Source organism: Pristiophorus japonicus, chromosome 16 (genome assembly GCF_044704955.1).
Source record: "Pristiophorus japonicus isolate sPriJap1 chromosome 16, sPriJap1.hap1, whole genome shotgun sequence".
Classification (NCBI taxonomy): Eukaryota; Metazoa; Chordata; class Chondrichthyes; family Pristiophoridae; genus Pristiophorus; species Pristiophorus japonicus.
The window spans coordinates 65,798,270-65,820,238 of record NC_091992.1 but is presented as its reverse complement, the minus strand read 5'-3'; the positions used below and the strand labels follow the sequence as shown (position 1 = coordinate 65,820,238).

The 21,969-nt window shown below is 44.5% G+C and overlaps 1 protein-coding gene across 7 annotated transcripts in view; it reads left to right on the top strand.

The window, feature by feature from the left end:
- LOC139226561 (protein CASP-like) overlaps positions 1-21,969 on the top strand; it is a 578,052-nt gene that overhangs the window by 250,270 nt on the left and 305,813 nt on the right. For all 7 annotated transcript variants that reach the window (XM_070857406.1, XM_070857405.1, XM_070857403.1 and 4 more), the window contains exon 4: positions 20,215-20,293. In XM_070857406.1, the coding sequence (XP_070713507.1) occupies positions 20,215-20,293 (79 nt within the window). The remainder of the gene's footprint in view (positions 1-20,214; positions 20,294-21,969) is intronic.

Below are 21,969 nucleotides of genomic sequence, written 5' to 3'. Positions count from 1 at the left end.
GTCTCTGAGGAAGAGATAAGAAAGCCAGTATTTTGGAACAGTTACTTCAGGCATCATATAGACTGTGGCAAAGTGCAAATCACGGAACAACGTAATTAACATATGATGGGAGATGGACAATTGCATGTACCACTCAGAGCCAATCTGATAAGAGACGACAAATCAATGTAACTCTGCTGATAGCAATAGATGATTTTGTAGGAGGGCAGCTCCTCTCCAAAACCTATATAAATTATACTTGAAACCTCTTGTACTTCCACGATTGAACTTTCCCTTGCAATTGCTCGAAATAAAGCCGGTTGAACCTAAGGTTTTGTTTGTTTGATTCCGTGGTCGTTATACAGAGAGCGAAGGGCAAGGTGTTGATTACCTATATCAGGTAGTCCGCCCCGAGGGAGAGAAGTCTTTTACCCCAACCTAAAGGGCAGGTGTCGACTTCCTATATCAGATATTCCATCTCGAGGGAGAGAAGCCTTCCTTTTACCCCAATATCCTGCCGCCACTTTTTGCAGTGGCATCCAGACCGTGGGGGTGGTCACCATTGCACAGTAATCTTCTGCAAGTTGGTTCCAGCGTTTCTTCATTTCTTTTGGTGAAACTTTTATGTGACCTCTGCTGGTGTCCAGCTCGTGCCATCTGGCCTCAATTACAGTAACTAGTGCCCCCACTTCGTCCTGTGAGAAATTCTTGGTCCTTGAGCCGCGTTGCATATTGCAGCTCCGATTTTTCCACTGAGAATTAAAGTTCTCGCACACAACTGGCTCTTTTAAAATGGCCAAATGCAGACCGGGAGTTGTACTGGGCATGCGCGCTCATAGCGGTCACGTAAAAAAATAGTTTTTTTCCCGCGCATGCACGGGGAGGGGAGGGGGGGCGGTGGGCGGCATCGCTTTCTCGGCGCAGACATTACCTCCACCCCCCCGAAGCTGAAGGACTGGCGCCAATTAAAAAAATTAGAACAGGGAAACTTGCAAGTTATTTATTTTGAGTAGTTGCGGCCAAGAGAAATGGGCATAACTTTTGTATTATGCCAAAAAACAGCATTGGGGAAAATTGAGCCCAAAAAGTTGTCTTTTTCTTGAGGGTTGCAATCTTTTTATTAGTTTGTCTATTCAGGGAGTGAGGGGGAAGGATATTCACTGTAAATATGAAACTGTTATGTTTCTGTTATTTAGGAGCTTGTTCATCTTTTGAATAATAAAATTCCTGTACATTATTTTATTAAAAACGAGTTCTGATCCGATGCTCTGATGCTAGAGTGCTCAAGATAAGTCTGGTACATAACATCAGTTACTCAAACAGGATTTTCCCAGGAGAATTACCAAAAGCTTACTTCAATCTCAAGGCAAATGTATGCTTTTGAAGGTAAGGGGAGTTGTGATTCATCCATGAGAGTGATCTAAGAGACGACTGCACAAATAACCTAGTATAAGAAGGCTAGAAACAACTTAGAAAGAGACTAACAGCATTTTGTATAATTAATCTAACTGCTGTTTGACGGTCAACAACAGCACTGGGTACCCCTTGATTATTTCCAAGGGACCAAGAGGGGAACAGCACTGCCATTGGGGGAGGGGCCCATGCTGTCAGCAAAAGGTTTAGAGGCGAGCTGGACCACAGATTCCCTTGGTCCCCCTTCCCACCAGTTCACAGAAAGTCTTGCACCCTTCCCTCAACACCGACAGACCCCCAGCAGTCTTGATTCAGATTTAGTCTCTATGAGCTTCTTTTAACTCTGTCATGGTACATGAGGGATTAAAGCCAGCTCTACTCACAGAAAAGATTTTTAGTTCATTTGTTTTGTATTTTGTTGCAATAATTAGTCAATTGTCTGAAAGTGTGTGTCCAGGAAAGGTATCAAGACACTCACTTCAATTATGTGATTTAAGAAAGAAACACTATATCATAAAATGGCAGCTGAATTCTAAAACAAAGTCTAGTGTATTGTTACTCTGCTGTCTTCCAAAGGCAGGCACACTCTGATGAAGGATGGTACAGATCCAGCTGCTGGGATAATCGGAAAACTGGCTCTCTGTTTAAATCCCGGGAACAATACAAATTTTACCTCGATATCAGTGCAAGTAAAAACACTCAGACGTAGGGAGATGGTGATCTCACATATGTTACTAATCATTGTATCCTAGGTTTTAGATTAGTTATGAAGAAGGACAAGGAGACATCTGGAATAGAAATACTTAACTGGAGGAGGGCTAATTTCAGTGAATTGAGGAGGGATCTGGCCCGGGTAAATTGGAGTCAAAAACTGGCTGGCAGAAATATAATGGAGCAATGGACGGCCTTCAAAGAGGATATTGTTCAGGAACAATCCAGGTACATTCCTACAAGGGCGAAAGGGACCAAAATGGAGATCTATTAGTACAGGTAGAAGGCATGGCTGAGGTACTAAATGAGTACTTTGCATCAATGTTTACCAAGAAAGAGGAATTTGCCAAAGCTATGGTGAACGAGGAGGTTGCTGGGATACTGGATGAGACAAAAATAGATAAAGAGGTGGTACTAGACAGGCTGGTGGTAATTAAAGTGGATAAGTCACCCGGTCCGGATGGGATGCAGCCTAGGTTGCTGAGGGAAGTAAGAGTAGAAATCGCAGAGGTGCTGACCACAATCTTCCAATCCTCCTTAGATACAGAGTTTGTGCCGAAGGATTGGAGGATTGCAAATGTTACACCCTTGTTCAAAAAGAGGAGAAGGATAAACCTGGCAATTACAGGCCAGTCAGTTTAACGTCGGTGGTCGGGAAACTTTTAGAAACAATAATCCGGGAGAAAATTACCAGCAACTTGGGCAAGCATGGACTAAAACAGGAGAGCCAGCACAGGTTTGTTAAGGCCAAGTCGTGTTTGACGAACTTGATTTGAGTTTTTTGATGAGGTAACAGAGAGGGTGGATGAGGGCAGTACAGTTGATGTTATGTATATGGACTTTCAAAAGACGTACCACATACTCTGCTTGTTAGCAAAATTGAAGTCCATGGATAAAAGGGGCAGTAGCAGCATGGACACAGCATTGGCTAGGGGATAGAAATCAGAGAGTTGTGGTGAATGGTTGTTTTTCAGACTGGAGGAAGGTATCCAGTGACATTCCCTAAGGGTCAGTACTGGGACTACTGCTTTTTTTGATGTACACTAATGACTTGGACTTGGGCGTACAGGGCACAATTTCAAAATTTACAGATGGCACAAAACTTGGAAGTGTAGTAAACATGGAGGAAGATAATAATAGACTTCAAGAAGACATAGACAGGCTGATGGAATGGGCAGACACATGGCAGATTAAATTCAATGCAAAGAAGTTTGAGATGTTGTATTTCGGTAGGAAGAGACTATACACATTAAATGGTAGAATTTTAAAGGGGGTGCAAGAACAGAGAGACCTGGGGGTGTTTGTTCAAATTTTTTGAAGGTGGCAGGACAGGTTAATAAAGCATATGGGATTGTGGGCTTTATAAATAGAGGCAGAGAGTACAAAAGTCAGGAGGTTATACTAAACCTGTATAAAACACTAGTTTGGCCCCAGTTGGAGTATTGTGCCTAATTCTGGGCACCACACTTTAGGAAGGATGTGAAGGCTTTGGAGAGGGTGAAGAAGAGATTCACAAGAATGGTTTCAGGGATGAGGGATTACAATTATGTGGATAGACTAGAGAAGCTGGGGTGGTTATTCTTGGAGCAGAAAATTCATGAAGGATTTAGATAGAGTAAATAAAGAGAACCGGTTTCCAATGGCCGAAGGATTGAAAACAAGATGACGCAGATTTATTGGCAAAAGAACCAGAGGCGACACGAGGGAAAACCTTTTTACACAATGATTGGTTGGGATTTGGAATGCACTGCCTGAGGGTAATGGATGCAGATTCAATTGTAGCATTCAAAAGGGGAATTGAATAAATACTTGAAGGAGAAAAAATTGCCGGGATTTTGGAAATGAGTGGGGGAGTGGGACTGACTGGATTGTTCTTCAAAAGAGCCGGCGCAGAGTCAATGGGTCGAATGGCCTCCTTCTGTGCTGTACTAGTCTCTGATTCTCTGATTCTGTAATCTCAGAGCAATCTGAAACATGAAAGTCAAATGAGGAGAAGGTAGATTGCAGAGAAGAAAGGCAGAGGAATCGAAGAGACACCAACATGCTCTTGAACTGGCTGAGAAAGGTGTGCAGATAGTGAAGGTACAGTTCATTTAGCCCATTACTTGCTAGGGAATAATTTCATTAAATCCCGTTTCAAATTTTACGGATAATTTCACCAGAAGTTTGTTTTATTGCTACTTTTATTTCTGCTCATCAATTTGAGGGTAGTTTATGTTGGCAGATGGAACCCTTCCTGTTTCAAGCACCCGGTGTCGGCATCAAGCACTCCCAGGTTAGGTATAGCACAGTCAGATTCAGAGATACAGGCGGTGAAATTTGACTTGGGCAGGGTTGCAAATTGAGTGGTATTGCATCTGCTGTTTGTTGTACGTCCCGTCCGATATTCAGTTCCTTTCACTTCAGTAGAATTGAATATCGAGCAGGGCATGTAACAGGCGGCAGATGCGATTGGCTCGCTTTGGCCCAAGTTGAATTTCACTCCCACAGGCCGTACTGCACAACAAAGTGCCTGAAGCCCACCTCAGAAGACCATCCCCAGCCATGCCAGTGTGCCATGTTTTGCATTTCCCATCAGTGGCCTCACACTGAGGTTGCCAATTAATGCTGAAATAGGGACAGTTTGATATTGCAGAGTGATGCCAACCAGGAAGTGGATTGAAATGCACTAGGGTCATTTCATTTAGGACCCTTGCAGACAGAGGAGACCATCAGCCATTCAACCTGGGTTGCGTTTTGACCTAGTGGTTGAAAACCATCAACCATGAACGAATCAACATAAATGGAGCAAATAAGTTTGGGCAATACTGCCAGTACCAGCACTCACCGCATTTTCTAGCATTGATCAGATAGATAATAAGGAAATTGCATAATGTGCTAAACTTACTGCTTATGAAGCATTCTGGCCAGAATGTGAGAGGTTGTGGAAAACTCTGCAGGATACTTGCAGAGAATTAGTAATAGAGCTAGAAGATACTTGGAAATTGTGGTGGTAAGGGGAGAATTTAACTAATGCTAATAGTATGTGGGATCTAAAGGCAAGGGACCAATTTCCTGATGCTGTTCCACTTGATTTAAGGATATGATTGCTGAATCAGGAGTGTGTGACCCTGAGACAGTTAGGTGAACAAGGGACCACAGGTTCAAACTCGTAAAAGGTGCGTTTAGAACTGATATCAGGAAGCTATTTTTCATTCAAAGCGTGATAAACACAAGGATTGGATTCCCAGATAGAGCAGTCAAGGCAAAAACTACAATAATTCAATAAACAAATGAGATGCTGCAATGAAGGAAACATCAAGGTGAATGAACTAAAATGAGCCAAATGATCTTCCTCATCTATAGTTATCTTGTGATTTGGTTGATGTCCAACAAAAGTGAGCACAGTGCAAGCAAATAATGGCCCAGGACTTAACCAGGAAGACTGAACCCTGTACCATTGTCCAAGGCCTGACTAGAATATCACACATGGTTGGGGATGAAAGAATTCGAAGGAATTAAGCATTATACCATCTGAGATTCTACTGGCGAATGATGTGAATGAAGAGGACATTAGAGCTAATATGGTTAAGGAACAGAAAGCTTTGGGCGGAGTCGGGAGAACATTGTAGAGTTGAACCAGACCAAAACAAGAGGACTGGCTGCAGCGGTAAGCTCAGTCCAGACAGGACCTGAGGCAGTGGCCAGGTCTCTGGGTGAGGAACTGCTGTTGCCACATTGAGCATCCAAGGTCTCCCAGTACAAGATCTGACAAAGCACTCACTGAGGGAAACATGCCACGAATCAGTGGACTGTACCTACAGGTCCAAAGCAACGAGTCAAACAAGCTGAACCTGCTGGGATGATATGTTCATTTGAACTAACTTTTAGTCTGAAATTACAACTACAAAGCAGTGAGGGACAGGAAGTGTAATAAAAATGGTGGTACCATGGACACAACAAAAGATTTCCTCAAGGTATTCCATGATACCCCTCTTGTAGGATATCAGGGTAAAATGTAGAAAGGAAGTATTATTGCAAGACTTCCACTATCTGCTTTTCTCGCGACACAACTGCAGTCTGCAGGACATGTGACACACTCCAGATTTTCCATAACTTCTCCTTATGCCAGCCCCCACACAATGCTATTCTGCACCGACGCTCAACTGAGCAGCCAATGTGATAGTCACCTCCCCAGCCCCATATCACCACTTTTGAACTCTCTGCTTTGCCACTTATTTCACCTTTTCTGAAGTATTTCATCCACTCCTCTCCACTGCTTAGCTTCCTCCTCAATGCTCTTCTGAACTCCCATCCACTTCAAAACCTAGTTCTCTCCTCTTCCATTCCCAACCTCTTGTTCCGTTCTCCATTTCTCAGTTTCCCTGGTCACCCTGAAATGCACTCCTCTGCATTGTCGTCTTGACATTCGTCATAAAGCAGGGTGCCCAAAATTGGTCTCAATGGTTTACCTGTGGCTTAACCAAACCAGTGGCCTAACCAATGAGCTGTAGAGGTTTAGCAGTCCCTCAGTCACTTGTTTGTTTAGAAGTACATTTCAGCTGTGCAGCATGAGAAATGTTAATACCATTTTCATGAGGAAAGCATGAAATCTGAAGTAAGCTTTTAGCTGCATTATGGTGGAAAAACCATATAAAAAATGTTGATATGAACGTGTTGCAGATATTTTCGATTTCAGTGGCTCTTCCGAGCAGGGATGGAAGACAGTACAGGAGGAGGTGTCTATAGTCTTGTTGTTTGTCAGGGATGAGTGATTGGACTTTTATTCCAGAAGTTTTGTTTCATACAATATAGGAAGAGGACTTGGGCTTTCCTTCACATTGCATTTTGGAATTCTGAAATTAACATTCTATTTTTATGTGCTTAGATAGGTTCTGTCTTAAGTCAGAATTCTACAATTAATAATTGTCAAGTTAAATATTGTCTTTTATGACTTAATGATAACATTTTATTATTTGGAAAGAATATGCTTGGGATTACTCTCAGACCTTTACATTGTGTATGAGAGACGAGATATTTTCTTCTGAGAGCAGGGAGTTACTCAGTGCTGTGATTGCGTCAAACGGAGTCTTTTGTTCATTTATTCTGGCCCACGCAGAGCAGTTTAGAATATTTTGTTGACTCCATTAAAGGATTGAGTGGGCGCAATTTCAATTAGTGTCAGTTTTGCTGGCTGCTTTCAAACTTGCTCAGTGTAGGTTCTCAAAGTTTTCACGGTCTCAGGGCTGAAAGATTCTTGATGAAGCTTTTCCTATTAAGTTCTATAATTAAAATGTAAATCATCACTTTTTAGAGAAACTTCACAGATACTTGGGTTCTTTATGGAAAGTTATAAAGTTGATGAAACTTTTGTTACTGGGATTCACTGGCGCTGGAGGGCTTCTGTCATCCGCTTTTCTAATCAGTTTCAACATTTCGGATTACGTTGCTTCAGTTGCCAGTTGTGAAAAGGATTTCAACATTGCTGACTTCTTAATTGTGTCTAACCTGTGGCAATCTTTATGTCCCCATCGAAATGTTCACTTTCCTAAAGGTGGAGACTCCTATTGCGATATACTTTGATATGCACCAGTGACCCTCCAATCCCTTGCTGAATTAGTTGTTACTCGAGAGACTGGATAATGTGGGTGGGGTCGTCACAGCTGACCCCAATTTCCTGCTGACCTCCCACTATCGCGCAGACTCCTCCAACAGGGGCACTTGGATAGCAACCTGGACTGAAAACTCTGACTATATTTCTTTCTCCTGTCTATAGCCCTGTGATGCTGTTGCCATTTGTAACATCACCAATACACGTGATCGGCACAAAGCTTCCTGGTCTGTGTGGCTCAGTATGGCACCACATTTGCTCACAAAGAATGAAAGACTTGCATTTATATGGCGCCTTTCACGACCACCGGACGTCCCAAAGCGCTTTACAGCCAATGAAGTACTTTTTGAAGTGTAGTCACTGTTGTAATGTAGGAAGCCACCTGTGTGAGAACACCACCGCAGGTCGGGGCTATAAATAGAGCTGGAGCGCCTGCCCTGGAACATCATGGGCGAAGGTGCGACGAATGAGAGTACGGGGCCCAGAAGAGGCGAGGGCCCAGGGGCAGCACGGGCCAGCTCACACTGCGACATGTGTGCGCACAAGGTCCGTGCGGTAGAGCAGATCTCCAGTAGCCTTGGTTACCTCTTGCCACTGGACCAAGATCTAGCTCTGTCAAGCCCGTGTGGTAGCTGGTGTGCAACGGTCACCACAATGTTAAAAAAATCCACGCACAAGCATCTTCCACCCCCTCAATTGGAGTTCAGGCCTGGAACATCGGATCCATCATTGAAACATCTGTGAACTCTTGTGGAAGTAAGTCATCCTCCTAGGCAGGACCGGAACCAATGTCCTCGGGAGAGTGTTTGCTAGTGCTGTTGGGGAGGAGTTACACTAACATGGCAGGGGGATGAGAACCTATGCAGGGAGACAGAGGGAACTAAAATGGAGTCAGAAGCAAAAGATAGAAAGGAGAATAGTAAAAGTGGATTGCAGAGAAACCCAAGGCAAAAAACAAAATGGGCCACATTACAGCAAAATTCTAAAAGACAAGCCTGAAGGCTCTGTGTCTCAATGCGAGGAGTATTCTGAATAAGATGGACGAATTAACTGCGCAGACAGCAGTTAACGGGTATGATGTAATTGGCATCACGGAGACATGGTTCCAGGGTGACCAAGGCTGGGAACTCAACATCCAGGGGTATTCAACATTTAGGAAGGATAGGCAGAGAGGAAAAAGAGGCGGGCTGGCATTGCTGGTTAAAGAGGAAATTAATGCAATAGTAAGGAGGGACATTAGCCTGGACGATATGGAAATCGGTATGGGTGGAGCTGCGGAATACCAAAGGGCAGAAAATGCTAGTGGGAGTTGTGTACAGATCACCAAACAGCAGTAGTGAGGTTGGGGACAGCATCAAACAAGGAATAAGGGATGTGTGCAATAAAGGTACAGCAGTTATGGGCAACTTTAATCTACATATTGATTGGGCTAACCAAACTGGTAGCAAAGCGGTGGAGGAGGATTTCCTGGAGTGTATTAGGGATGGCTTTCTAGACCAATATGTCGAGGAACCAATTAGAGAGCTGGCCATCCTGGGTGATGTGTAATGAGAAGGGACTAATTAGCAATCTTGTTGTGCCAGGCCCCTTGGGGTAGAGTGACCATAATATGGTAGAATTCTTTATTAAGATGGAGCGTGACACAGTTAATTCGGAAACTAGGGTCCTGAACTTAAGGAAAGGTAACTTCGATGGTATGAGGCGTGAATTGGCTAGAATAGACTGGCAAAGGATACTTAAAGGGTTGATGGTGGATAAGCAATGGCAAACATTTAAAGATCACATGGATGAACTTCAGCAATTGTGCATCTCTGTCTGAAGTAAAAATAAAACGGGGAAGGTGGCTCAACCATGGCTAACAAGGGAAATTAAGGATAGTGTTAAAACCAAGGAAGAGGCATATAAATTGGCTCGAAAAAGCAACTGACCTGAGGACTGGGAGAAATTTAGAATTCAGCAGAGGAGGACAAAGGGTTTAATTAAGAGGGGGAAAATAGAGTAAGAGAGGAAGCTTGCAGGAAACATAAAAACTGACTGCAAAAGCTTCCATAAATACGTGAAGAGAAAAAGATTAGTGAAGACAAACGTAGGTCCCTTGCAGTCAGATTTAGGTGAATTTATAATGGGGAACAAAGAAATGGCAGACCAATTGAACAACTACTTCGGTTCTGTCTTCACAAAGGAAGACACAAATAACCTTCCGAATGTACTTGGAGACAGTGGGTCTAGTGAGAAGGAGGAACTGAAGGATATCCTTATTAGGCAGAAAATTGTGTCGGGAAAATTGATACGATTGAAGGCCGATAAATCCTGATAGTCTGCATCCCAGAGTACTTAAGGAAGTGGCCTAGAAATAGTGGATACATTGGTGATCATTTTCCAACAGTCTATCGCCTCTGGATCAGTTCCTATGGACTGGAGAGTAGCTATAATGTAACACCACTTTTTAAAAAGAGAGGGAGAGCGAAAACGGGTAATTATAGACCAGTTAGCCTGACATCAGTAGTGGGGAAAATGTTGGAATCAATCATTAAGGATAAAATAGCAGCGCATTTTGAAAGCAGTGACAGGATTGGTCCAAGTCAGGATGGATTTATGAAAGGGAAATCATGCTTGACGAATCTTCTGGAATTTTTTGAGGATGTAACTAGCAGAGTGGACAAGGGAGAACCAGTGGACGTGGTGTTTTTGGACTTTCAAAAGGCTTTTGACAAGGTCCCGCACAAGAGATCGGTGTGCAAAATCAAAGCGCATGGTATTGGGGGTAATGTACTGACGTGGATAGAGAACTGGTTGGCAGACAGGAAGCAGAGAGTCGGGATAAACGGGTCCTTTTCAGAATGGCAAGCAGTGACTAGTGGAGTGCCGCAGGGCTCAGTGCTGGGATCCCAACTCTTTACAATATACATTAACGATTTAGATGAAGGAATTGAGTGTAATATCTCCAAGTTTGCAGATGACATTAAACTGGGTGGCAGTGTGAGCTGTGAGGAGGATGCTAAGAGGCTGCAGGGTGACTTGGGCAGGTTAGGTGAGTGGGCAAATGCATGGCAGATGCAGTATAATGTGGATAAATGTGAGGTTATCCATTTTGGGGGCAAAAACACGAAGGCCGAATATTATCTGAATGGCGGCAGTTAGGAAAAGGGGAGGTGCAACGAGACCTGGGTGTCATGGTTCATCAGTCATTGAAAGTTGGCATGCAGATACAGCAGGCAGTGAAGAAGGCAAATGGTATGTTGGCCTTCATAGCTAGGGGATTTGAGTATAGGAGCAGGGAGATCTTACTGCAGTTGTACAGGGCCTTAGTGAGGCCTCACCTGGAATATTGTGTTCAGTTTTGGTCTCCTAATCTGAGGAAGGACGTTCTTGCTATTGAGGGAGTGCAGCAAAGGTTCACCAGACTGATTCCAGGGCTGGACTGTCATATGAGGAGAGACTGGATCAACTGGGCCTTTATTCACTGGAGTTTAGAAGAATGAGAGGGGATCTCATAGAAACGTATAAGATTCTGACGGGACTGGACAGGGTAGATGCGGGAAGAATGCTCCCGATGTTGGGGAAGTCCAGAACCGGGGGACATAGGATAAGAGGTAGGCCATTTAGGACTGAGATGAGGAGAAACTTCTTCACTCAGAGAGTTGTTAACCTGTGGAATTCCCTGCCGCAGAGAGTTGTTGATGCCAATTCATTGGATTTATTCAAGAGGGAGTTAGATATGGCCCTTACGGCTAAGGGGATCAAGGAGAGAAAGCAGGAAAGGGGTACTGAGGGAATGATCAGCCATGATCTTATTGAATGGCGGTGCAGGCTCGAGGAGCCGAATGGCCTACTCCTGCACCTATTTTCTATGTTTCTATCCTCATTCGAGGGACCACCTATGAAGATGATGATGATGCTGTAGGAAGCCATCAGGGAGATCCAGCCTGCAGTTTTAAAAACTATATTATCTCCATAGGCATTCATTTTCTTGCCACTAGACATACAGTTATATTTTTGTTACAGTCGTTGCTGATGTTGGGGTCAACAAACCACTGAAGTCAACTTTGTTAGAAAAAGGAGAACGGCAGTTAGATCGGATTAAAATGTAATTCCATAGTATGCTTGCTGCTGACTGTGAAGCTACCTGTGACCCATATTACAGGACAGGTATAATGAAAAATTCCTTAATCTCCGTACTGCTGAGCATATGGTAACACTGAATCATGGAAAAATGTGCAGCTAGCAATCTTAAGCGAAGCAGATTCTGAAGAAGTACCTTGAGAGGCAAAAAAGAGGGATCAATAAAAAAATAACTAAAAAGCTTTGGAGTGCTTGGTAAATTCTTTATGATTCCTGTTAGAAAGCAAGTAATGGGTGTCTGAGCTGTTGTGATATGAATATTGTAGAGTGGGAACTTCTCGGTGTTCCACTTACATCATGCTTCCTTTTGGTCAGGTTTGTGATGTAATCATTTCAAAACACCTGCATTTATAATTGGAAGAACAAATGAGCCAATAGTGAAAGGGCATTGATGGGCGAGGTGTTCGCTTTGGGGGGTGGGGGGGTGCTTTCGCTTTAACATAGAAACATAGAGCTAGATTTTTCACTTCACTTCGCCCATCTATCGCCCAAAATGGACCTCTATCGCCCATTTTGAGGAAAAAGTGGAAACTAGGCCAGAAAGATCGCCGGAAAAATAGGCCTCCAAGTTTCGACTCACTTCGCCGAGCTGATCACCTATACAAGGCCCATCCCAACTTTCGGCACATCGCCGGCACAAGGCCGGGCTGATGGAAGGCCGAAAACATCGCTGAGAAATAGTTGCTTTTCCCGGGCCTTACAGAAGGGAATGGTTACTATGGACGCCATTTTGAAGATCGGAGGAAGGGGGGGAGACAGCCCAAAAATCGTGCTTAGATGGTTGCGAGTGATTTATTGGTCCTGTATAGATAGCTCTACTCAGATTTTTAATTATATTTAATTTTACTAATAGTAGCCTCGTGGCTTCGGCATTTTCTCGTGAAAAGTTCATTTATACCTCGTGAAAATAATTATTTATATTGAAGGGGGCCTCGAGTTAAACTTGGTCTTGTATAGAGAGAGTAGTTTAATAGATTCACATTTTTTAGTGAAAAGTTCATTTTTAGCAATTGAAAATCATTATTGATCGTGCTTTTTGCGCCATTACTTGTAACTGCTCACAAGCTGGTTTCTGAAAGGATCAATCGAACAGGTGGCAGAGAAATGCGTAGACCGAGGCAGAGAAGGCAAGCGTACAGCCAACGAAGGTACAAAGAAACGCAATCTTACCTCAACTTGTCTGAAAATGCGTGTCTAAGGAAGCTGTGCTTCTGGAAGGAGGCCATCGATGAGATTTGCCAGCTCATCAAAGGGGATCTTCAGCCTTCCAGCACCATCAGGACCGCACTGCCCGTTGAGGTGAAGGTTACTGCAACCCTAGCCTTCTACACATTGGGATCTTGTCAGGCTTCTGCTGGCGACATCTGTGTCATATCTCAGCTCGCCACACACTGCTGCATTCGGTAGGTGATTGAAGCCCTTTACGCTCGCAGAATGGACTTTATAAGCTTCCCTATGACGAGGGAGGCACAGACCGGGAGGACTTTGGGTTTTTCGAGAATAGCAGATTTCCCCAAGGTGCAGGGAGCAATAGACTGCACGCACGTTGCCCTGAAAACCCTTAAAGAATGCGGAGGTGTTTCGTAACAAAAAGGGATTCCACTCCCTAAATATGCAGCTTGTTGTCGGCCACAAGCAAATAATCATGTCAGTAAAAGTTACATTTCCTGGCAGCATCCATGATGCGCACATCCTGCGTGAGAGCACTGTCTCTGACCTGTTTGTCAGTCAGCCGGAAGGTCACGGTTGGATGCTGGGGGATAAGGGATATGGCCTTACCAGTTGGCTGATCATCCCTCTGCGTAATCCCGTCACTGAAGCAGATTGCAATGAAAGCCACATAGCGACACGCAACATCGTCGAAAAGACAATTGGAGTCCTAAAGCAGCACTTCAGATGCCTGGACCATTCTGGTGGCAGCCTACAGTACTGTGACTACAGTGACCAGGTCGCTGAGTTTATTGTGGTGTTGCATGCTGCATAACCTGGCTATAAGGAGAGGACAAGTAATGTCAGATGGGGCTGCAGGTCCACCTCCAGAAGGAGGGGAGACGGAAGAGCCAGCCGGCAAGGATGAAGAGGCGGAAGAGGAGGCTGGTGAGGACCTAGGGCAGGCCAATCAGCCTGGCGATCTAGCCATGGTCGCACCCCCCCCACCCCTTCCCGACCCAGTGGCAGTTACGTGGCTGATAAGCTGTTCCGTCTGCAGCTCATTTCTGAACGCTTTTCCTGAACTTACATTGTGGATAGTCACATTTACATTTACAGTTAAGGTTCTCCAAAAGTTGCATTTGCGTTGAGTTACGTTTTTGTCTTGCCTGCACAGGCCTGGCATCTGCATTAATGCTTAACTTAATTAAACTTTTGTTATAATAATAGAATGCAAAACAAATGCCAAACAATTGTTAAATGTTGTGCTTGACGTAATTATAAGAGAATGCACAATAATTGTTAAACTCGATAAAAATGTTTATTTAACATAACAAATTTTTCTTTCAGCGCCCACCGCCCCCCCCCAAAACAGCAATGATCAATTGAACTTTAAAAAATTTAACATGGATGCAGAAAACAAGCCCCTCCCTACCAACGGTCACGTTTCTCTCCAAGTCCCCCTCCCTACCTGCGGTCACGTTTCTCTCCAAGCCCCCCTCCCTACCAGCGGCCACATTTCCCTCCAAGCCCCCCTCCATACCTGCGGCCACGTTTCCCTCCAAGCCCCCCTCCCTACCAGCGGTCACGTTTCTCTCCAAGCCCCCCTCCCTACCTGCGGTCACGTTTCCCTCCAAGCACCCCTCCCTACCAGCGGTCACGTTTCTCTCCAAGCCCCCCTCCCTACCTGCGGTCACGTTTCCCTCCAAGCCCCCCTCCCTACCAGCGGCCACGTTTCCCTCCAAGCCCCCCTCCATACCTGCGGCCACGTTTCCCTCCAAGCCCCCTTCCCTACCAGCGGCCACGTTTCCCTCCAAGCCCCCCTCCATACCTGCGGCCACGTTTCCCTCCAAGCCCCCCTCCCTACCAGCGGCCACGTTTCCCTCCAAGCCCCCCTCCATACCTGCGGCCACGTTTCCCTCCAAGCCCCCTTCCCTACCTGCGATCACGTTTCCCACCAGGTTCTTTCCCACCCCGTGTTTTAGCATCTCCCGCCCATTTTGGTCTCCGCAGACCGAGACGAAGCTGGCATGCAGCAGGCAACGACATGACTTCCTGCCATGGTGGAACTTGTCGGAGTGGAAGTCGAAGCATGATGATGTTCGTCTTCTGAATCAGGAGGAATTGTATCCTCCGTACTCGCTTGTGTGCTTGGAGGTTGCACTGGGACCCGACATGACACCTTGGGGTGCAGCACCGTGTCCAGCCAGCAACGCATGTCGAAGGGCATTGGTTGCAGCGGTCTGCTCTCTGATCCCCTCCAAGGTCTGTCATGCTAACTCAGTTTGCATGACAGAACAGTTGGAGAAGTTCGTGGAGAACTGGTGGAACTGCTGGATTAGCTCGCGACCTATCGTGACCGTCTCCCTGCACATGGAGATCAAGCACTCCGTCTGCCCTTCCGAGGTAGGCGATTGCTCACCTCGCTGACCCGGCCTCCGTGGGGTCGGCGTGTGCAATATATTGCGCCTTGGCGTCGCTAGCTGCATACCGCTTGGTCCCGGTGCCTCATCGCTCTCAATCGAGATGACCGCAGGTTCACCCCCCACCCACATCAACAAGCACCTCTTGCAGGAGCTCCAGCTCTTCCTCATCCTCCTGCTGTTTCTCCTCATCCTCTAGTTAATGAAATAGTTCCTCCAGTACCACAATTTCCTCAGGTTCCTCCTGCTCCACTGATGGAGTGTTGATGGTGCTGGTGCAGACTGTACCAGTGTATCAGGTTTACCTAAAAAACAGAAATGATGACATTTATTAGAATATAACGGTGTACATTACCAAGAGATGTTGCAAATCAATAGTTTTCACTACCCCAGAAAGTTGTAGCTACTGCAATTCCTGCTTCTTATGCCCTGCTTCTTATGCATGCATGAAATGACATTACATCATTAGTGCATCATAAGCATATTACAAGTATATTGCATTTTGCATTATAATTGCAGGACATTAGATCAGTTACATACTTAAGTTTTTAATACTGTTTTTAATATACAATTACAAATTACTCACGAGATGCATGGCTGGGTTCGGTAAGACCACAGGTGGTGGCTGAACGGCTGAACGGCCAACCAGTGCGGCAGCCCCCCCCCCCCCCGCCCGCTGTTGCTTGGCGTGATGGATTTAATTTAAGTTTGTCATTTGTAAATGTGTTATCAATTAAGTAGATTCATTGAAATATTAAGAATTTGCATGCATGAATCAGTAACATATATGTACAATTTGAAATAGAAAATGCAACTTACTATTAACATGGTTTAACTAATATATTCAAGAATTAGATTCAATGCAGGAGATTCATTGCACTAATAAAAATTTGCATGCATCAGTAAAATAGAATCAGTAAAATATAAAATGCAACTTACTCTTCCAGCATTTCCTGCACTGATCACCCCCCCTCGCCTCAAACGATGCAGAAGACACCACGGCTGCAATCTGCACCCAGATTTTACGGTAGACATGGGGTGGCGGTTTGCCATGAACACCCCATGTCAATTCGGCCCACTTTGCCTGCACCTCATTGACTAGTGCCTCGTTTGCCTCGTCACTAAAGGGTTTGCCCTTTTCCTCTCATTTTCAGTTTCCATACTCATTTTAAATTCGATTTAACTTTATGTTTTCACGAAGAATCACTCCAAATTATGTCCACTCAAACCTTCCAGCTTCTCTCCTCTCTTTTTCTGTCTCTCTCTCTCTCTCTCTCTCTCTCTCTCTCTCTAATCCCACCCTGTACCTTCTGAGCATGTGTGATGACCCCTGACTTCCCGAAATGCAGCCGGAAAAAAATCTCACACATGCGCACAAGGCCGTTGCTAGGGAAGCTTTTTAACTTCATCGCCGGCCTAAGGCCGAGTGGAAAATCGCAACCAAAAAATGGGCCTTGTACCAGCATCAGCAAGGCTGAGACGTCCCACATCGCTGGAACAAGGCCCATTTTTTGGGGCATTCGCCACCTAGTGGAAAGTCTAGCCCTTGCAATTTAGAGCGCAGAAGGAGGCCATTTCCGCCCATCGTGTCCACGCCGGCCGACAAAGAGCCGCACGGCCCTCGGTCAGCAGCCCTGAAGGTTACATATAAACCTATGAACAATGAACAATGGCGGAAAGGTAAAGAGCACCTGGCCCAACCAGTTCGCCTCACAGAATTGCGACACCCCATACACTGAAACATTCTACACTCCACCCCCAACCGGAGCCATGTGATCTCCTGGGAGAGACAAAATCCAGATAAAAACCCAAGCCAATTGGGGAGGAAAAAAAATCTGGGAAAATTCCTTTCTGACCCATCCAGGCGATCGAAACTAGTCCAGGAGATCACCCTAGCCGTATTTGATTCCCTGAAGTACTTACCATCGTATCTGCGCCAGCCAACAAGAGATTATCCAGTCTAATCCCACTTACCAGATCTAGGTCCATAACCCTGCAGGTTATGGCACTTTATGTGCCCATCCAAGCACCTTTTAAATGTGGTGAGGGTTTCTGCATCCATCCCCCTTCCAGGCAGCGAGTTCCAGATCCCCACAACCCTCTGCATGAAAAAGTCCCCTTCAAATCCTCTCTGAACCTTCCACCAACCACCTTAAAACTATGCCCCCTCGTAATTGACCCCTCCACCAATGGAAGTAGACCCTTACTATCCACTATATCCAGGCCCCTCAAAATTTTGTACACCTCGATGAGGTCTCCTCTCCGTCTCCTCTGTTCCAATGAGAACAAACCCAGCCTATCCAATCTGTCCTTATAGCTAAGATTCTCCATTCCAGGCAGCATACTAGTAAATCTCCTCTGCATCCTCTCTAGTGCAATCACTTCCTTCCTATAATACGGCGATCAGAACTGCACGCAGTACTCCAGCTGTGGCTTAACCAGAGTATTATACAATTTAAGCATAACTTCCCTGCTCTTGTATTCTATGCCTTGGCCAATAAAGGCAAGCATTCCGAATGCCTTCTTAATCATCTTATCCACCTGGCCTGCTACTTTCAGGGATCTGTGGACAAGCACTCTTTGTTCCTCTACATTATTAAGTGGCCTACCGCTTAATGTGTATACTCTTTCCTTATTAGCCCTCCCAAAGTGCATTACCTCACACTTCTCTGAATTAAATTCCATTTGCCACTGCTCTGCCCACCTGACCAGTAGATTGATATCCTCCTGCAGCCCATGACTTTCCTCTTCATTATCAACCACACAGCCAATTGTAGTGTTTGCCTTTCCAAATGTAGATTCATCCTGTCCTTCAGGATTTTTTCCAATAATTTTCCCACCACTGAGGTTAGGCTTCAGGGGGATGAGATGTTCTGAGAGGGTTCACTTTGGGGTGGGGAGGTGGGTGGGGGGGGCGGTGGGGATGAGGCATTCGCTTGGCTGGCGGGACGTTGACTTGACAGCCTGGGGTGGTGGTGTATTGTGCTAAAGTGAATCATATCAGTGTGTGGATTGAGGTCTATGAGCCTTAGATATTGTGGGTTAGATGATATTTGGTGAGGTTGGGAAGACAGTAAAGAATATATTTTAAAAGGCTAATGTCATTTTCTTAGGAAGTGATTATTGGAATGCGTGGTGGGCAGAGCTACAGCCCTGCGCCGAAAAGAGTGCCAGCAGCTGCGCGCGTGCGCAGTGGAGCCTGCGCGCATAAACGTGCAATAGCTCCTGGCCCTCCCAGCATGTCCTGGCATCGGGTGACCCTATCCCTGGCCGAAGGGACGACGCAATGTTCACTGCCCCTATCCTGGGCCGAGTGGCCTGCTGCACAGGCCAGCCACTGCCTTCCAGCGCTGAGGGCTACAAGAGACAGGTTGATGGGGGGGAAGAGTTTTGATCCGGGGGCGGGGGGGGGGGGAAAGGGCTAGAATTTAGATCCAGCGGGAGGGGAGAGGAGGAGTTTTGATCCGGCGGGGGAGTGGGGGACGAGTTTTGATCCAGTGGGAGGAGGGGTACTTTTGATCCGGGAGATTGGGGGGAGAAAAGAATCTTCAAAGATTTTCCAGTACTTTAATCTCTAGCTATCTTTAGTAAAAATATACTCAGTTTAATCAGGCTGATAGCACCTACGCCCTGCCCAGTCTCGCTGCTTGGGATTAAAAAAAAATTCGCATTCCTATCATAACACTCATTTTGGAGGCTACTTGCGCTGATTTCGTAACTCACCGCAGGGTTTTTCTGGCCTAACTTAGTTTGGAATAGGTTTTAGCTGGCTAAACTGGCTTAAATGGCCAAAACAGGCGTAAGTGGCTGGTAACACCCCCTTTTGAAAAACAAAGGAACTAAAAAAAAACCTAACTAACTCACTTACACTGGAGCAACTTAATGGGGAGAATTGCGATTTTTAAGTTACTCCAAAAAAATCTAGTTGCTCCAAAAAAAACCAGAGCAACTTGTGGGGAAATTTGGGCCCGATGTGATGAGTTGGGCACGGTTAATGATTGCAACTGTGTTTTGCTTTGCGACTGTGTAACTGTTTTTGGAAGATGACCAGATGATGGAAGCGCAAATGAGCGCCTATTGGTTGTTGTTGTTCCTTAATGTTACAGGAATTCACTTCTAGCCACTGTTATTTTCACGTATGCAACACAATTTTATTTTGTTTTTTCACCACGTGGTAATAAACTGGGGGAATTGTGAAAAGCTGCAGATGCTGGGGGCTAATTAAAGTTTTCCAGACTAAGTTCGATAGATTTTGTTGGGTAAGCGTATCGAGGGATATGGAGCAACAGCTGGTAAATGCAGTTGAGGTACAAAGTAGCCATGATCTAATTGAATGGTGGGACAGGCTTAATGAGCTGAATGGCCTCATCCTGTTCCTATCTTCCTATGGCAATAAACCTGTCCCAATCATAAATAAAACCAGAACATGCTGGAAACACTCAACAGCTCAGACAGCGTCTGTGGAGAGAGAAAAGAGTTAATGTTTCAGGTCGATGACCTTTCATCAGAATTTGGAGGATGCTGGTGATGAACAGCTTTTAAGCCAGTAAAGAGCGAGGGAAAAGTGGGGGAGGGAAAGGTATGTGACAGTGTAGAGGGCAAGAGTGATTCAATGACACACCATCTTATGGATCTGGAGAGCAGAATTCGGGTGCAAGTAGTTGTAAATGCTGAAAAGCAGCATTTGATTTGAATGCACACAGTTGGTATTTTGCTCTGAAGTTAAGTATAATAATTAATCTGTAAAAATTAGTCATTATCTATGGTTTTAAGGAAAGAAGTGATTTTTTTTTGTTTTAATGAAAATTTTTGTTGTTTATGTTTCAGATCGATGCCCTAAGTAAAAGAAGCAAAGAAGCAGAGGCAGCCTTTTTGAATGTTTACAAAAAATTAATTGATGTTCCAGGTATGTTTCCAGACGTAGTGGTTCGTGACCAGTGCATTTCTTGTCACCTCCCTAGTTTTAGAAATGGTTTGTTTATGTCCTCTTTTCTCCCTGGGATCTGATTACAAAATTAGCCCAGACATAATTTTTGGTAATCTGAAACCATATTCCAGTGGACACAATCAGTATAATAATAAATATGAATTCACTGTAAGTAACTCTGATGCAGTTTCAGAGAGGCCTTGGGATTGAAGATGTTGGGAATGTTAAAGTGACATTGTATGGGAAAAGGAAATGGGGCTTTCCATTGTATCCACTAAGTTCCACACTTGTACTGGAAGCCTTCACTGCTGCCATTGTGTACATAATGGAAGAGAGATTCTTCTTACCCTGATTTTAACTTTTAACAGGATTATAATTATTCTTAGAACACTTAAAAGATTTAGTGGTTCTGTAATTTGTTTTAAATTTAGAATAAAAACATAATTGTGTAAAATATATCTGGAAAAATATGTACTTGGAAATTATAAAAGGCATTCAGAGCTCCCAAGCGAACGTGTGTGGCATCTGTTAAAAACAAGTACGTCTCTTGATAGTTTCCTCACTTTTTTTCAAGAAGCAGCAGGTTTCTGTGTACATACATGTATATATTTTTCTTCAAGGTATCACGGGGTTATTAGTTACAACAGGGTCACTGCAATTTTCATTCCATCCAATTCTACATTATTTTACAAAGTTTGTGTGCTGTATAATCCTCACTGCCTTTCTTCCAAATCTAGGGTTTGATGTTCACCCGATATATTGTACACTGTGTTTGTATCCAGTCCGGATCCACCGAGACACATTTCTCTATTCCTTGTTTTCCTGAGTACCCTTTCCAGCCAGTCTCGTTGGGTCACCGGGGGAACCACTCAGTAAATCATCGCTGCTGTGGTTAGGGGTCCTCATCACGATAACTCACATTGCAAGCTTGTAACATGGCTTGAAATATGGGCAAAACTGTATTAGTGCCAAAGTGTATAATATAAAATATCGGATGCGTTGGGGGCAGCTCGTGTTGACTGTGATTGAACGTTATAGCTACAGCACAGCATTGTGACTCCCGAGAAACCCATTTCACACTTTCCTTTTAAATTTAACAGAAATGGCGAGTTATGGATGTATTTCTCTTGCTTCTGACCAAAATAACAATGTTGTGGTGGCCGTGGTAGTGGCCATCCCTTATCACAATGCTAATTGCTGTATGAAACTCTTTTGGAGTAATTGCTGTATGAATAACTGTGCTTAGAATTCCAGCTGATTCTCCTTAATGAGACAGCTGGGTTAATGATGTAATTGTTCAATTACATTAGCCCTGAAACCCCACCCCCAACAGACAGGGATGCATCTGAAAATCTGATGCCATCGGATGAGCTGCACACAGATATACACAACAAGCAGCTATTCATCTTCCTGATATGTACCTCTGACGCAGTTACCCACATTACAGTGTCTTCAAACAGCAGTAAAGATCTTCCAGATGTTTACATGTAGTCTGCAATTGTGATGGCTTTTGTGAAGAAGAGAATCTGCTGGCAGTTTCAACTTCTACAAAATATTCTTGGCAATTTGTTGAGCTTATTTTTTAGCTATATGAAAGTATAATTTACAAACATGCAACATAATGCATGTAAATATATGACCATATAAAATAAAAT